The sequence below is a fragment of the Oncorhynchus gorbuscha genome, linkage group LG08 (assembly GCF_021184085.1).
Source record: "Oncorhynchus gorbuscha isolate QuinsamMale2020 ecotype Even-year linkage group LG08, OgorEven_v1.0, whole genome shotgun sequence".
Lineage (NCBI taxonomy): Eukaryota > Metazoa > Chordata > Actinopteri > Salmoniformes > Salmonidae > Oncorhynchus > Oncorhynchus gorbuscha.
The window spans coordinates 22,949,925-22,967,388 of NC_060180.1; the positions used below are offsets into that span (position 1 = coordinate 22,949,925).

The 17,464-nt window shown below is 44.8% G+C and overlaps 1 protein-coding gene across 3 annotated transcripts in view; it reads left to right on the top strand.

The window, feature by feature from the left end:
• Window positions 1-17,464, top strand: part of ubr2 (ubiquitin protein ligase E3 component n-recognin 2) — a 44,724-nt gene that overhangs the window by 14,547 nt on the left and 12,713 nt on the right. For 2 of the 3 annotated variants that reach the window (XM_046358870.1, XM_046358871.1), the window contains exons 12-36: window positions 2,303-2,466; window positions 2,628-2,727; window positions 2,995-3,123; window positions 3,361-3,544; window positions 3,659-3,720; window positions 3,821-3,931; window positions 4,070-4,135; window positions 4,237-4,359; window positions 4,478-4,541; window positions 4,709-4,833; window positions 6,362-6,414; window positions 6,596-6,747; window positions 6,878-7,032; window positions 7,170-7,272; window positions 7,536-7,645; window positions 7,967-8,050; window positions 8,157-8,344; window positions 8,469-8,668; window positions 8,847-8,940; window positions 9,111-9,269; window positions 10,665-10,756; window positions 10,958-11,021; window positions 11,160-11,308; window positions 14,401-14,456; window positions 14,567-14,663. In XM_046358870.1, coding sequence (XP_046214826.1) covers window positions 2,303-2,466; window positions 2,628-2,727; window positions 2,995-3,123; window positions 3,361-3,544; window positions 3,659-3,720; window positions 3,821-3,931; window positions 4,070-4,135; window positions 4,237-4,359; window positions 4,478-4,541; window positions 4,709-4,833; window positions 6,362-6,414; window positions 6,596-6,747; window positions 6,878-7,032; window positions 7,170-7,272; window positions 7,536-7,645; window positions 7,967-8,050; window positions 8,157-8,344; window positions 8,469-8,668; window positions 8,847-8,940; window positions 9,111-9,269; window positions 10,665-10,756; window positions 10,958-11,021; window positions 11,160-11,308; window positions 14,401-14,456; window positions 14,567-14,663 — 2,884 coding nt within the window. Of the gene's footprint in view, window positions 1-2,302; window positions 2,467-2,627; window positions 2,728-2,994; window positions 3,124-3,360; window positions 3,545-3,658; window positions 3,721-3,820; window positions 3,932-4,069; window positions 4,136-4,236; window positions 4,360-4,477; window positions 4,542-4,708; window positions 4,834-6,361; window positions 6,415-6,595; window positions 6,748-6,877; window positions 7,033-7,169; window positions 7,273-7,535; window positions 7,646-7,966; window positions 8,051-8,156; window positions 8,345-8,468; window positions 8,669-8,846; window positions 8,941-9,110; window positions 9,270-10,664; window positions 10,757-10,957; window positions 11,022-11,159; window positions 11,309-14,400; window positions 14,457-14,566; window positions 14,664-16,123; window positions 16,449-17,464 lie in introns of those variants that run through there. The other variant, XM_046358872.1, reaches the window with a different exon arrangement.

A 17,464-nucleotide genomic window follows, 5' to 3' on the forward strand; every position in this document is an offset into this window, starting at 1 on the left:
TCTATGGTCTGCAACGACTGACATGACAAGAGGAACTGATGATGACTACCCAATTTCGAAATTGCACCTTGTGCATTCTACTATTAACGTTTTCAAGAGTAAGTTTAAAGCTGGACTAGGGCTGTGGTAGTCATGAAGTTTTGTCATGATATGAAGAAAATGTTCTCTATTCCACAAGAACAGAATTGTCCTGATCTGGCTATGCCATATGGCTGTGTGCTACACAAGTTCATTTAGCAGACAAGATTTGCTTGGAGTTCCGTGGCAATATTTTATAGTATGAGGAATACAATTGAACATGACTAAAATACACTGGATATTTTCTCCAAGCGATTTGAGCGACTGCGCACATGTGGTTCTTCTGTTCGAGCAGTTAACAAAGAATTAGTTACTCTTATGAAAAGCTGCATGAAACTTAGAATTTCGATGTTAGAAGAACTGACCCCATTTAGCCTACTTTTCATCAGCCAATGAGTATGAGTAGGCCTAATTAACAGCAAAAGCACCAGCCTGTGTCGAATACTATCCCCCATAATACAAGAGTTTACCTATTCTATTGACCTTCAGTGCAAAACAATTAATATTCCAAACGTGGGATGTGATCGATCCCAAATTAATACAACCACTAGCATCACAAAAACTTTTAAAAGCAATGAGGCTGATGCAACAGATCAGAATGTTTAGCTTAAAATGTTGATAAACTATTAGGCTTCACGTTATGAGAGCATTAATGCGCACACGGTAGTAGGTTATAAGCGGGAATGTTCCAAAATACAATCAATTAGCGGCAAACCGCTGTTCTCAAAAGTGACGGGAAATGTGATTATGCATGTAATGCTTAATTATAAAGGTGAAAATGATCTTCCCCAAACTTGAAACTCACGTGCCGCCTGTGTATGTATGCCAGTTAGGCTCTACACCGGTTGTAAAGCAGATTAATGTGCTTCATTTGAAGAAGTTATTTGGCCACTTTACAAAACATATAGGCGTATGGGCTAGGCTACATGAGGTGTGGGACTGATTTGAGAAAGTCGACAAAGGCATGCTCTGTTTCTGGCCTTACTGCACACAAGCTGGGCATCATTCACAAGTGTTAATATATCATTCATAAGTGATAGGCTAATATTGTCACCAATCAAACTATTCTTAATGTAATGTTGTCTTTACATATAGAGAATAATATGTGTGAAATTAGTTTTGGCATGGGAAATAATAAAATATGCACTTAAATAGTACTCTGTTCCCATGGTTCATTTTCATGCCAACCAGGTAGATGATGCTCCTTTTGTAAACGAAGTAGTGTGCTTAATATTAGGAAAGTTGAAAAATAAATATAGTAGGCTTAGTCTTTAGAAAGCTGATGGGATCCTCCTCTTTTTAATAGAGGCCATCAACTGTTTTCTCATGCAATTGCATAGCCTATAGAAATGTTGAGCAGCATCAGAGCTTGGAGAAGCCTATTCTATTTACTATGACTAAAAGGCCACATGGAATTTGACTGTGGTCATGACTCGTGACTGCCTGTGGTGGTAATACAATCATCGTAACAGCCCTAAACCGGACTGAGTTCCCCGCACACCCTACAGTTTGGGAACCACTGATCTAAATCATGAGTGTCATCTTAGTTATGTTCCGAATAGCTCCATTCTCAACATTGATTCTTTGAAAAGGGTGTGGCATGCTATACTGACGTTAGATTTTGTGATTTTTCTTAACGACATTATCCAGTCAGCATCCCATTTCATGTCGTAATAACTATACCCATGTCATAGAAAATGTTAAAGAATCGTATGCTATTCCAATGGTATGCTGTAGTGTTAATTTAAAGTAACTGTCCAGTGTTTTCAGATTTCAATCACCTATAATTAATACAAATATGAGTGTACATGGTTTTCCTTCTAGAAAATGGTAATGAAGTATGTTTAAAAAAAGTAGCATTTCTGTATTGGATTGGTCTGGGTGTATACCGGTCATTAAAAATATTCACCCGAGTAGACTACTGATTGGCCCGCTGCTCCTCCTCAGGAAAATGGCATCTTCCTCTGAAGAAATGGCAAGCATTTGTTTAAATGGTCTGTTTGAGATACAATGTATCCTTTGGCCACATAGGAGTATAGGATGAGTCACCAACATTATATTTGAACTTTTAAAAAGTGCAATTTCCACTGGACAGTTACTTTCAGGCTGTAGAATATTGTCACATTTTTACATAGATTTGCTTAGATTGTGTGTAGTAATGATTTGACTCCAGAATGACTCCTACTACTTGAGGCCCCCTGAACCTCTTCCTTTCCCGGCCCAGGCGCGCATGCTGATAACAGAGGAGAACCTGATGACCACAATCATCAGGACTTTTGTGGACCACCTGCGCCATCGTGACCTGCAGGGCCGCTTCCAGTTTGAGCGCTACACCGCCCAGCAGGCCTTCAAGTTCCGCCGCGTACAGAGCCTCATTGGAGACCTCAAGTAAGATGCATGTGTGCACGCACACACACACACACACACCCTGGGCAATATAACAGTGTGTGTAGATTAGTTGTGTGAGTGTTATACAAAGACAGCATACTGACCACTGTGGAGTGTGTGTTTCAGAATGGGTTGTAAACGTTGTTGCTGTGTGTGCGCAGGTACGTCCTCATCAGTCGGCCCACAGAGTGGAGTGACCAACTCAGGGAGAAGTTCCTGGAGGGACTCGACACCTTCCTGGAGCTGTTCAAGTGCATGCAGGTAAGGACAGGTCACCTTATAGTGGTGGTAGGAGACATGGCGTTTACAACCCCTCTGGGCATGATTGAGACTGCGCGGCACTTTGGAACAGAACAAATAAGATGGTTGGTTGCCTAGCTAGCTTGCAGGAAAACATACTTTCACCCGCATAGTTCCTTCACACCAGAGCAGATGGAGGAAATTAGAGTAATTAGATCCATCCCAGGTCTCTAGTTAATTTGGCGTCGTGTTGAACAGCATCTGTGCTTTCTGTCTTTCCCACCTCAGGGCATGGACCCTGTGGTGAGGCAGGTGGGCCAGCACATAGAGATGGAGCCTGAGTGGGAGGCAGCCTTCACCCTGCAGATGAAGCTCACACATATCATCTCCATGATGCAGGAGTGGTGCGCCACAGATGTGAGTGACTTGACATATACGTGTGTGTGTGAGCGCGCGCTCATATGCACATGAATGTACACACGCTCGCTTTCTCTCACAAACTCACATTCTCAAACGCTCGCTCACACAAACACGCAGCTGCCTTCTCTCACCTGTGGTCCTATTGTTTCTTCCCGTGTGTGTGTGTGTGTGTGTGTGTGTGTGTGTGTGTGTGTGTGTGTGTGTGTGTGTGTGTGTGTGTGTGTGTGCGCACAGGAACGAGTGCTGATTGAAGCCTATAAGAAGTGCCTAACAGCCCTTACACACTGCCACAGTGGCTTCACCGATGGAGAGCAGCCAATCACACTGAGCATGTGTGGACATTCTGTGGACACCATCCGTTACTGCGTGTCTCAGGAGAAAGTCAGCATCCACCTGCCTGTTTCCCGCTTACTTGCAGGTAGGACACACACACACACACAGCTGAATGACAGACCACTAATGCTTTGCCTTTGATATTGATGAAGAAGAGTCAGCGCATTGTTAACATGGTCACTGCTGGTTTTCTGTTTAGGTCTCCACGTTCTCCTCAGTAAGATGGAGGTGGCCTACAGATTCCCTGAGCAGCTTCCACTGGTAAGTACGCAGGAGTGTCTCTGTGTACGGTTGGAACATGTTCAGCTTACCTGTTAGTAAATGTGTGTGTCTTCTAATGAGTCTCTCGTATGGCCCACAGAGTGAGCTGAGCCCCCCCATGCTGATTGAACACCCCCTTCGCTGCCTGGTCCTCTGTGCCCAAGTGCACGCTGGGATGTGGAGGAGAAATGGCTTCTCATTGGTGAATCAGGTAAAATCGCCCCGTCCGCCACCGTATTGCCTTTCTTCCCCCTGCGCTGTATACCAGAACTCTAACACGCGGTGTGTATGTGTTGCTCTTCTCTTGGTGTTTATAATGAAGAGAGCTCATAGTGTACTCTGGTTGCAGATCTACTACTACCACAATGTCAAGTGCAGAGTGGAGATGTTTGACAAGGACCTTATCATGCTGCAGGTCGGTTTGTTTCGGCTAACAACCTAATGACTCTTAACAGTCAACAACGTGTTACAGGCTTGAACAAAGTTTGTGTACGTCTACGTTTGTGTTTACTCCAGGCTGGAGCTTCCATGATGGATCCCAACCACTTCCTGATGATAGTCCTGAGCCGCTTCGAGCTCTACCACATCTTCAGCTCCGCCGACTGCAGGAAGAGCTACAACAGGGAGAACACCAACAAGGTCTGCTCTCTCACTCACAATGACAACTTCCTTTTGGATTTTTTTTTTTACTCCTTTGCACTCAGTTTTTGTGTGTGTGTCCATCTCTGTCTGACCTGACTCCCTACATCTCTGTTAGGACGTGGTCCAGCAGAACAACACTCTAATAGAGGAGATGCTGCATCTCATCATGATGGTTGTGGGTGAGTGTCCCACTATCCATCCGCTCACTAGGACTTGTTGCCCGGGGGGGTGGTGGGGGGGGTGTTTCATCATGTGGTGTTTGTGTACTCGGAGCCTCTGTTTGACTTGTTTCCTTATGTTAACGACGGCGGTGGTAGTACCTGATGGGTATGTGCGTTTGTCTCAGGTGAGCGTTTTGAGGCTGGCGTCGGCCAGGTGGAAGGCTGTGACGAGATCAAGCGGGAGATCATTCACCAGCTGTGTATCAGACCCATGGCCCACAGCGAGCTGGTCAAGGCCCTGCCTGAGAACGTAAGGCTCTGCTTTCTGCCCCTTTCTCTTCTGTCTTTACGTCTCCCGCTCTCTTGCTATCTATTTCTCTATCTATTAGCAAGTGTTCAAGTTCTCCATCACTGTGATTGTATGAGATTTGAGTAAAAAGGTTTTTTTTTGGGGGGGGGGGTATTATTTTGGTTTAAAAAACACTCCAGGCCACACTTGAATGTCTAAAACAATAGAAAGTATGTAAAACTGCCCTTCTTTCTGGGCCGCAAATGATTCTGACAAACCTATCTGTCTTTAAAAAATAAAAGTCTGTACAACCAAGAGTTTTCTAGACAATCTGAGATCGACTTAAATTTCAAGTCATGGGATTTTTTTTGTTTGTTACTTTAACCCCAGTGTTATTTTGTCTGTTTCTCTCCTTTCCTTCTTGCTCGCTCTTACTATATTTCTCTCTCACTCTCTCCCCTTTTCTCGCTCTCCCTCACTCCCTTTTTCACCACACATAAGTTCAGGCTGACTGCCCGACTGCAGTTTTCACTTGGAATATCTCGTAACGAGTCTGCTTTGATTGCTCCCACTTCCCATGATCTACACACCATCTGGAGCTTTGGATGAGATGTTTTAACTGCGTGGAATAATAGTGTATCCCGTTGACTACCCTGACACCTACTGGTGAACCTAGGCAGTGCAGAAGAGGTGCAAACGCTAGTCTAACTAAAATTGTGCGTAATTTGGTCATATGTTTATGTAGTCTGTCCACAAGAGACTAAGTAGCCCTGCACAGAGTTTGGCTTGTGTTAGCTGGAACACAGATCAGCCCATCCTGTTTCTGTAGCGCGAGTCAGCTTGATGTATAATGTAGACTTTACCGTGAAATGCTTACTTACAAGCCCTTAATCAACAGTACAGTTCAAGAAGAGTTCAAATATTTAACAAATAAACTAAAGTTTTTTTTTTTAAAGTCATAATTTGTACTTGTAGGTAGGGGTGAAGTGATTATATATGTAGATAATAAACAGCGAGTAGCAGCATTGTACAAAACAAATGGTGGTGGTGGTGGGGGGGGGGGGGGTTGATGTAAATAGTCCGGTGGCCATTTTTATTAATTGTTCAGCAGTCTTATGGCTTGGAGGTAGAAGCTGTTAAGGAGCCTTTTGGTCCTAGACTTCTGTCTCCGATACCGCTTGCCGTGCGGTAGCAGAGAAAAAGTCTTAACTTGGGTGACTGGAGTCTTTGACAATTTTATAGGCGTTCCTCTGACACCGCCTATTATTATATAGGTCCTGGATGGCAGGAAGCTTGGCCCCAGTGATGTATTGGGCCGTACGTACTAGTCTCTGTAGCGCCTTACGGTCCGATGCCGAGCAGTTTCCATACCAGGCGGTGATGCAACCGGTCAGGATGCTCTCGATGGTGCAGCTGTAGACATTTTTGAGGATCTGGGGACCCATGCCAAGTCTTTTCAGTTTCCTGAGGGGGGAAAGGTTTTGTTGTGCCCTCTTCAAGACTGTCTGTGTGTGTTTGGAGAGAGGTTGAACTGTTCTCCCTTCCTTAGGAGAACAAGGAGACTGGTATGGAGAGAGTGATCGACTGTGTTGCTTCGTTTAAGTAAGTCGCTTTCTCTAGTTTCTTACATGAAGTTTAAACTGACCACCCAGATTGTTAATGTGAAAGAGTTTGTTCCTGATGACTTGGCTGAATAAAGATCAGACAATTCGATATGTATGATGCGCCCATTGAGTCTAGAGTGACCAACATCTCACACAAACGTGTCCTTTTTTGCCCACAGGAAGCCTGGCGTGACCGGCAGAGGGCTGTATGAGCTCAGGCCAGAGTGTGCCAAGCAGTTCAACCTCTACTTCCACCACTACTCCCGAGCTGACCAGTCCAAGGCAGAGGAAGCCCAGAGAAAGCTGAAGCGACAGAATGGAGAGGACATGGGTAAAGAGTCTCATAGAAACCCTCTCCTTTATATACGTGAAGCACGTCTTTAAATGGAATTGATTATGTAACTATTGTGGTGATTGGTTGTGGTCTTTCAGCTGTCTATCAAGTAATCTGTTTGTTGTAGCCCTGCCTCCTCCGATGCTGCCCCCGTTCTCCCCGCTGTTTGCCAGCCTGGTGAATATTCTGCAGTGTGATGTGCTGCTGGGGATGCTGGGAGCCGTGCTGCAGTGGGCTGTGGAGCCCAGCGGAGGGCACTGGTCAGAGTCAATGCTGCAGAGGGTGAGGGAGACCAGGACCGCACTGTGCATGTTAGGGAAAGTGTGTGTGTTCCAGTGTCGTACTATGCTAATTTGTAGGCACATTAGAGGCCTGCCTCTCTGTCCATAACGTGTGTGTGTGTGTCTCTCTCTCTCCAGGTGCTCCACCTAATAGGCATGGGTCTGCTGGAGGAACAGCAGCAGTTGAAGAACAGCAGTGAAGACCACGACGTCTCTTTCAACTTCACCCTCAAAATCTCCCGTGAGTCAGTCCCTCTTAGCCTGGATACCAGTCAGAGTTGTCTTTAGCCTGAAATTCAGGACCTGTTTTGCAAACTCTCTCGCTCACTCTGAAACTGTGAGAGGAGAGCTGAAAAATAAAAATCTTAGAAATGTTGCTCAAAATAATCTGGGTCATTCAAACGTGACACTGTGCAGGTATTCTTTTTTGGGGGGGGGGGGCAACATTAGTTTGATATCCATTACTTTTTTAACTTGTGTATTTAACTGCTGTGTGTGTCCTAGGTCCAGGGGAAGCCCCCAGTAACACTGCCAGTGTCCTGGCCCTCTTGGAGAACCTACAGAACGCCCCTCACCTGGAGGTCCACAAGGACATGATCCGCTGGATCCTCAAGGTGGGTCAACATTATTACAACCTCCCCTACCAATGCGACTCTCAAAGAGGACACCTTACCCAAGTGTAAGTCGCTCTGGATAAGAGCGTCTGCTAAATGACTTAAATGTAAATGTAAATGTAAGTGTTTCAGTTGGTTCACTGCAATATTGTACATGCCATGGCCACCAGGAGGCAGCATAGGACAGTGTGCAACTAGTGGTCCCTCGAGACACATGCATATCCAAAATGACTTATGTCAAACAAAATAGGAAGATATGTTCTCGTGTTTATATTGATGTCTCACTTTTTGACGAGGTAATAGTATTGTGTCACTGTGCAGATGGTGGCCAGCATTAAGACGATGCGGGAGCTGACTGCCTCCACCTATACTGTGACCGCCAGCGGGAGCCACGGTCAGGAAGAGGTGGGTCAGGCACATCTAAGAGGAGATGCACCTAGATGGCATTTTATTTGGTTTCTCGTGAATTTAATAGACAAATATACCGCGTCTGTGTCTTCCCTTCCTGCAGATGGTGTGTGACAAGGACAAGGCGGAGAGGAAGAGGAAAGCGGAGATGGCTCGCCTGCGCAGGGAGAAGATCATGGCCCAGATGTCAGAGATGCAGAGACACTTTATCAACGAGAACAAGGAGCTCTTCCAGCAGAGTCTAGAGGAGCTGTATGCCTCCGCCTCCACCTCTACCTCACTGGAGCACAGGTACTGACAACGCGCGCACACACACACACACACACCACCACCACGCAAACACACTTGTATTTCACAACCCAATCCCTACTCTACACTCAATCAAGCTCTAAGCTGCCCCCCCCGTCTCCTGCAGCCCCACTTCATCAGACGCAGCCCTGGTGTGTGTGGGTCCCAGGAGGTCTCGTCCCAGGGAGAAGAGGCAGGTGGTGACGTGTATCCTGTGCCAGGAGGAGCAGGAGATTAGGGCTGACAGCAAGGCCATGGTGCTGGCTGCCTTTGTCCAGCGCTCCACTGTCATGTCCAAGAACCGCAAGAGACCACCTCACGACCCCGGTGAGAGATAGACTTCCCTCAAGTCCTAATCTTAACTTTTGGGGGTGTTAAACTGACCTTAGATCAGTGTCAAGAGGTAACTTCATCCTATACCACAGATTGGATGATGTATTGTCTTTGTGTTTTGTCTGTGACTGATATACTAGCATTGCTTGACTTACCTGCCTGTGTTTTCCAGAGCATTACGACCCTCTCTTCATGCACCCTGACCTGTCGTTTGGCACGCACACAGGCAGCTGTGGCCACATCATGCACTCTCACTGTTGGCAGAGGTGAGCCAGACTCGGGGTTCTACAACAACCTGGTCCTACAGCGCTGGGGCAGGGCAGTAGGACACATACAGGGGGTTGTGTAAAAGGGAGCGTTTGGATCTTGAGGATTCAGTGGGCCTGTGGAGTTGACTGTTTGGGTTTAAAACTCAATCGTTGTCGTGTGTGTGCAGGTATTTTGAGGCGGTGCAGGCCAAGGAGCAGCGGCGTCAGCAGAGACTGCGCGTCCACACCAGCTACGATGTGGGGAACGGGGAGTTCCTGTGTCCGCTGTGCGAGTGCCTCAGTAACACCGTCATTCCGCTGCTCCCCGGCACCAAGGGCTCCAACAGGTACCCAATCACACACTATCATAATAATATATGCCTTTTATCCGTCGCTTTTACCCAAAGCGACTTGGTCATGCTGCCAACATTTAACTTACGGGTGACCCCGGGAATCGAACCCTCCATCCTAACGTTGCAAGCGCCAACTCAGCTACAGACACACACGTGTTAATTTGGTGTGCACCTCTGTCTAATTTGGTTTCTTTTCCTTTACCTGTGCCCATCTGAAAATGATGGATATGTGAATGCAGATAGTGAATTCTCAATGGGAATTTGCTTTCACCCGTCCAGCTCCTTCAGATCGGTGCAGATGAAGGGGACGAGAGGATTCCGCTTAAGACTACTGGGATGCAGGAAACCACACTCGACTGATTAGTGGTTGTCACGAGAGGAATCCGCTCTGGTCTCCCGCCTCTCTTTCACCTCCAACCAGTCCCCCCCCCCCCCCAGTTAATTCCCTTCGAGAGTTCTGACGTCAACAGTACCACTCCTCTCACGCGAGGTCAAGGCTCACTCGGCACTAACGCTCAGTCGTCACCTCCACAACTACACAGAGGTCATTCATACACTTTCACATAGAGAACGCTGAGAAAAGTTTCAAGAGAAAAGACCATGCTAGCAAATGTATGTGTTTTTAAAAATTTTTTTATACAATTCAGGTTAAATAAATTATTGTTAAATAAATTATGCTCTGAATGACTTACCTAGTTAAATATATAAATATTATTCAAAGAATTGTTATGATGCATGTACAAAACATTAGGAACACCTGCTCTTTCCATGATGTAGATGAACCCAGGGGAATCCAGGTAAAAGCTATGATCTCTTATTAATGTAACTTGTTAAATCCACTTCAATCAATGTAGATGAAGGGGAGGAGACAGGCTAAATAATTTTTACATCTTCGGAGAGTTGAGACATGGATTGTGTATGTGAGACATTTTTAGAGGGTGAATGGGCAAGACACAATATTGAAGTGCCTTTGAACAGGGTATGGTTGGTAGGTGTCAGGTGCACCAGTTTGTTTCAAGAACTGCACCGCTACTGGGTTTTTCACGCTCAACAGTTTCCTGTGTGTATCAAGACTGGTCCACCACCCAAAGGACATCCAGCCAACTTGACACAACTGTGGGAAGCGTTGGAGTCAACATGGGCCAGCATCCCTGTGGAACGCTTTAGACACCTTGTAGAGTCCATGCCCCTGACGAATTGAGGCTGTTCTGAGGATCGAAGGGGGGTGCAATGCAATATTAAGGTGTTCCTAGTGTTTTGTAAACTCTGTGTATACCAGTAGCCTTGTTATTAGCATGCCAAATTAAGAAGCAATGGCCAGCCCATGTTTGTATGCTTCTCCATAAGTGTGAGTCCACTGACCAGTTGCCTTCTCTTTCTTCTCTCCAGTTGTGAGCAGCCTGGTCTGGGTCAGTGGCTAAAGATCAGTGGTCAGCAGATCAAGGCCATGCATTCTGCCCACAGGAAACTCCAGCCCGTCGGTGCGTTCCACCCCGCGCAGATCATTCTCATCAGAGCACAACACATTCATATGTTCAATGTAACACATTAGAGGTCACTGTATATCAGCATTGAGATGAGTGTTTCTGAAGTGATATACGACAGAATGTGTCTATGCGTTCATGTTATGTCACTAACCTGTGTGTGTGTGTGTGTGTGTGTGTGTGTGTGTGTGTGTGTAGGTGTTGACGCTGTTGAAGAGCAGTGCCCTGCCACTGAGAATTTTAGAATAGACTACACACCCATGTAAGTGAATGCTCATGACTGACATTGTAACCCATTTTATGAGCGAGAGATACTTTTTGGAGTAAACCAAGACATCTTTGGGTTAGTTTGATTGACTTCCTCTGATTGTTGATGTTGTTCACTTACCCGTCTCTTCAGGAGTCCTTACTCCAGCACCATAAAGGAGATGCTGACGACGTTTGGGACGGCGACCTACAAAGTTGGCCTTAAGGTGCACCCCAACGAGCAGGACCCCCGCGTGCCCATCATGTGCTGGGGCAGCTGTGCCTACACCATCCAGTCTATCGGTAATACAGACAGACACACACAGACAGAAAAAAAAAGATGATTGACAAGAATTACAGAACCAACATAGTTTAAAGTGATATAAAACCCATGTCAAAGGTGCACATGTGGGATTGAGTTAAGTCTAGGGCTGTTGTGGTGACTTACCGGCAGTCATGAGTAAAATTCCATGACTTTTGAGTCATGGTAATCTTCTTTAATGCACTCTAGACATGCTTTGGTAGTACCCAACTTGCTAACTACCATAAGGTCCTAATGGTAAGTCGCTCTGGATAAGAGCGTCTGCTAAATGACTTAAATGTAATGTAAATGTAATGGTCTGGTACTCAGGGCTCTATTGTTACCATCAGGTCCTAATGGCCTTGATACTCAGGGCTCTATTGTTACCATCAGGTCCTAATGGCCTTGGTACTCAGGGCTCTATTGTTACCATCAGGTCCTAATGGCCTTGGTACTCAGGGCTCTATTGTTACCATCAGGTCCAAATGGCCTGGTACTCAGGGCTCTATTGTTACCATCAGGTCCTAATGGCCTGGTACTCAGGGCTCTATTGTACCTAATGGCCTTGGTACTACCGGTCCTCAGGTAGGTCCTAATGGCCTGGTACTCGGGGCTCTATTGTTACCATCAGGTCCTAATGGCCTGGTACTCAGGGCTCTATTGTTACCATCAGGTCCTAATGGTCTGGTACTCAGGGCTCTATTGTTACCATCCGGTCCTAATGGCCTGGTACTCAGGGCTCTATTGTTACCATCCGGTCCTAATGGTCTGGTACTCAGGGCTCTATTGTTACCGTCCGGTCCTAATGGCCTGGTACTCTGGGCTCTATTGTTACTGTCAGGTCCTAATGGCCTGGTACTCAGGGCTCTATTGTTACCGTCAGGTCCTAATGGCCTGGTACTCGGGGCTCTATTGTTACCATCAGGTCCTAATGGCCTGATACTCAGGGCTCTATTGTTACCATCCGGTCCTAATGGCCTGGTACTCAGGGCTCTATTGTTACCGTCAGGTCCTAATGGCCTGGTACTCAGGGCTCTATTGTTACCATCAGGTCCTAGTGGCCTGATACTCAGGGCTCTATTGTTACTGTCAGGTCCTAATGGCCTGGTACTCAGGGCTCTATTGTTACCATCAGGTCCTAGTGGCCTGATACTCAGGGCTCTATTGTTACTGTCAGGTCCTAATGGCCTGGTACTCAGGGCTCTATTGTTACCATCAGGTCCTAGTGGCCTGATACTCAGGGCTCTATTGTTACTGTCAGGTCCTAATGGCCTGATACTCAGGGCTCTATTGTTACCGTCAGGTCCTAATGGCCTCATACTCAGGGCTCTATTGTCCCTCTAACCACTAACATCAATGCAAATACAATGTAAAATCACATCAAACACTTATCATCAGAACAGTAGGTCTATCATACTTTTAAAACAGTGTAAAACATGGTTGTGGTGGATGCTGTTTTAAAGCCTAACACAACGAAATGGACAGTGCTTTCTACAGTGACGATTCAATCCAAATGCTTATGAGCCCAAACCCGAAAAAACCCTGAATTAAAATGATGATTGTGCCGTTATACCATCCATTTCCTACCATATATTATGCATGGAAGGAAAACATAAAAGTGATTTTAAGATGTCTTTGGTATATAATTGGTCTAGCCTATACTCCGAAAGTAAAGACATTTGAGTGGACTGTGTTGTGCATACTGGATGGACTGGTTACCTTACGCTCCAACATGTATATCCATGAGTCTGGATGAGAACCTACATCCCATGGCCATGCTATTGATTGATTGTGAAGGGCTGCCTACAATTAGTGAATTAGTGAAATTTTATTTTATTTTGAATAGCTATCTCCTCTCTCCTATATTCCTTTTTTGAGCACGCAGACGGGCTGTCAACAGTTTAGTGAAATATGTGTAGTTGCAAAAACATGTTGATGAACAGATTTCCATAATTAAGCACTGTGTTAGCTGCAGGAACAAGATTGGAGAGCCCACGGCGGACAGGGTTTTGGCAGTATATCACCTGTCTGGCAGCGAGAGCATGCTCCTCAAACAGTGGTTGATGCATGGACTGAATGAAGTGTTTGTTTATTTCTCAGCTGCTCATATTGAGCACGTGATCCGCTCTACAACCAAAGTAGCCTACAAAACAGACCGTTGGAAAGGGCTCAGCCTTCATTCACTGACTAGGCTGTTTGAGTGCATACAGATGGCATCTTTTGTTTCCCCTCTGTCCCTGTTCCTGCCCATTTTTAAATCGTTATTTTACTAATACTCATTTTACATATTAGTGAAGACCAGATAAATTGAGAATAGTCTGATGGGTGAACAGCTGTGTAGCCTGAGGCAAGGAACGGAGCACAGGCTTTTTTTTTTTTTTGCTACTTGCTCAAATCCTCAATAGACTGTAGTCGCACCATGCAGCCCATATACGTTTTGATTTCTAAGACATTCTGAGGTTTGTATCATTCATTACTAAAACGTAATAGGACCTGTTTCCAATGATCACTTTTACACTCAACATAGCCACTTCATATGCGCACTCGTGCTGTAATGGGAAAAATATCATTTATATTTTATTCAGCTAAGTTCAATTATATTCTTCGTACTGTAAAATCTGATAATATTCAATGATGGCATGCTTATAAGTCTCATATATCTTGTCAGCTAAATGAACAAGCCTAGGGCATAGACCATAGCCAGATAACATACACCTACCGTAGGCCAACTCAATACATTCTCTTCATATCATAATGTATATTTAGGCCTGACTAAAATAAATTGAATTGTTGTGATGGTGTAAATGGATTTTTTTTTTTTTCCTTTTTAATGTAGATGTTTCAAAGTGGCTTGTATGCATGGAGGCCTTTTTTATGTTAATTAGCGGTAAATTACCGTGGGACCGGCAGTCTTTTGCGTGACAATAACCGGCTGACAAAATGTCATGACCGCCACAGCCCTAGTCAAGTCTTCATTATTTAATGGGTCAGTTAATATGTTGCTGAGAATGGCCCACAGATGTCCAAACACAACAATCGTTTCTCTCGCTGTGATGTTCAACTGACTTTTTTTTTTTCTTCTTTCATTTTGCAGAGCGACTGTTGGTGGATGAGGAGAAGCCTTTATTTGGAAGTTTACCTTGCAGACAGGTAAACGACTATAACCTCTCCTTCTGACCTATGAGTCAGTGGACTTCGAGGTTGTTGTGTTATGTGGAGAGGTGCCGAGACATATTTGACACCGGTGTTTGTGTGTGCAGGATGACTGCCTGAGCTCCCTGGCCAGGTTTGGCTCAGCGTGTTGGACTGCAGCCTCTCAGCCCTCCGTGCAGGGCCACTACATCAGACTGGTAGCAGGTAGGACAGACACTGTCAACGGGCACCTGCTGGTCTTTTCAGTGCCTGAATTCAAATTCACATGTTGTGTTAACCTCTCTGAGCATGGAACCCGGGAGCGGGCTGAAATTGTACAACATACGGTGATCACATACAAGTGTCTCATGTATCGAAAGCCTAGAATCTTGCTAATCCAACTGCGTTGTCAGATTTAAAAAAGGATTTACTGCGAAAGAATACGATGCGATTATCTGAGCATAGAGCCCCATAAAAAACTAAAAATCAATTTCAACCAGCACAGGCGTAACATAATGACAAACTGCATTAAATTAAATAGTTTACCTTTGACAATCTTCGTCTGTTTGCAATTTCAATGCTCATTGTTACACAATGAATGATATTTTGTTTGATAAAATATATAGCCTAACACGAAACATTTTGTGAACCGCTTGTGTCGTGAATTCCGTCTCATTCCATTTTTGACGATACATTCCAGGTAAATAACCCACACAGAACGTGACTTTTCCAGTCATGTTTGGTTTCACTGGAATCAACTGGTTTGTTTGTAACACAATCAAACCTGATGGGCCATTTCGCAGGACGTATTGACTGAAAGAAACCTATTTGAAGACAACAAGTCATGACATCATTGTGCACCATTGATTTGCCCGCTGTTTCGTTGATTGACTGTATTTTAACCCAATGACCACTGATCGTCTTGAAATCTTGCTGGGTAGATAGCCAATGAGCTGAGGTAAATGGCAATAGGTCATGTTTATGTGTTGCAAGACTAACCCATGTAGTAAACTCTGGCGTAAAGAGTAATTCGCTATTGAAGTTTCATACCGGAAGGAGAAACACATATTACGCACAGCGTTGTTTCGCATATTCAGCTGTTTATATATCAATCATTATGGCGACTAAGTCAGGGAAAGCTAAATCTAAGTCTAGATATACAGATGTACACACAATTTCAGAATAAATTGATTGGGAACGTGAGACGGATTGTTGTAGGATGATTCATTTAGCGATTTTTGAACGGGAGAGGACATCGTTTTGGACTGGTAAGTTCTTATCATGCTAATTCTCTTGTTTGAAATTAATAATATAAAATATTATTAGATGTTTTTATTTATTTTAGAAGCAATATATAAACATGTAATGTCATGAAATGTGAGATGCGTGTGTCTGCCGCCCCACCCCAACCCACATGAAATAGCCTATTTGAGGGGGGCGCAGGCCCACAACAATGGCCAAAGTGAAATGGAGACAGTAGATACCGCTGGTCTGTTGTAATTTAATAAAGACAGTAGATCTAGCTGGTCTGTCATAATATAGAGACAGTAGATCTAGCAGGTCATAATAATATATTCAACCTTATGTTCCCTGTACTCTATATATACATATCTCATCTGTTTATTATACCTGTTGATACAGGGCTCATATGTGAAACTATTCTAACTGAACATTTTCTTTCACAGTGACACTGACTCCAAATGGCAGCCCCCAGGGCCAAGGTTTCCACCCCCCACTGAAGGTGATTCATCCAGCTCCTGCCACAAGTGGTGTTCATCTGCCCAAATGTATTTCTGCAGGCATGGATGTGCCTCAGGGCCAAAAGGGCACAGCATGGAGGTGTCGCTGTGTTCTTTGCAAAATTAAGTCCCCCATCAACTGCGCCACATGCTTGGTGACCCTCAGCTTTACAGCTGAAAGAGACTGCTATGGCACCTGGCATCAGCAGCACAATATTGTGTAGAGCTTTGGCAAAGTGGGTGGGGTTATATGCTTTCTGTTTGGCCCTGTCCGGGGGTCTCATCGGGTGGGGCCACAGTGTCTCCTGACCCCTCCTGTCTCAGCCTCCAGTATATATGCTGCAGTAGTTTGTGTCGGGGGGCTCGGGTCAGTTTGTTATATCTGGAGTACTTCTTCTGTCTTATCCGGTGTCCTGTGTGAATTTAAGTATGCTCTCTCTAATTCTCTTTCTCTCTCTCGGAGGACCTGAGCCCTAGGACCATGCGTCAGAACTACCTGGCATGATGACTCCTCGCTGTCCACCTGGCCTTGCTGCTGTTCCAGTTTCAACTGTTCTGCCTGCGGCTATGGATCCCTAAACTGTTCATATTTACTCTTGAGGTGCTATCCTGTTGCATCCTCTACAACTGCTGTGATTATTATTATTTGACCCTGCTGGTCATCTATGAACGTTTGAAAATCTCAGCCATGTTCTGTTATAATCTCCACCCGGCACAGCCAGAAGAGGACTGGCCACCCCTCCGTAGCCTGGTTCCTCTCTAGGTTTCTTCCTAGGGTTTGGCCTTTCTAGGGAGTTTTTCCTAGCCACCGTGCTTCTACACCTGCATTGTTTGGTGTTTTAGTCTGGGTTTCTGTACAGCACTTTGCGATATTAGCTGATGTACGAAGGGCTATATAAATACATTTGATTTGATAGAGGACTGAGGGTCTTCCAAATATTGAAAGTGTGTAAATAGTTACCCATATTATTTTGTAAATGTATATATTATTTTTTTCTCCATTTTTTGGGGGGGTGTGTTAGAAAACCATTTTGACATTTGTATATAGTTATTTGTTTCAAAATGTATACCTTCACCAATTTGGCCACTTGGGTTCATTTGGGCTACTTGTGTGGGACATCTGGGTGACTTCATGATAAATGTCATGTAGCACACTCATTTTGTAAGTTATCATTCTGAAACTTTGCACAAGTACTGTTGCCCTCTTGTGTTTTTCACTGAAATTGTCCCCATCATCCTATCTGAATGTTTGTTTTATCTTGTTCATTTTAAAGATGATATAAAAAT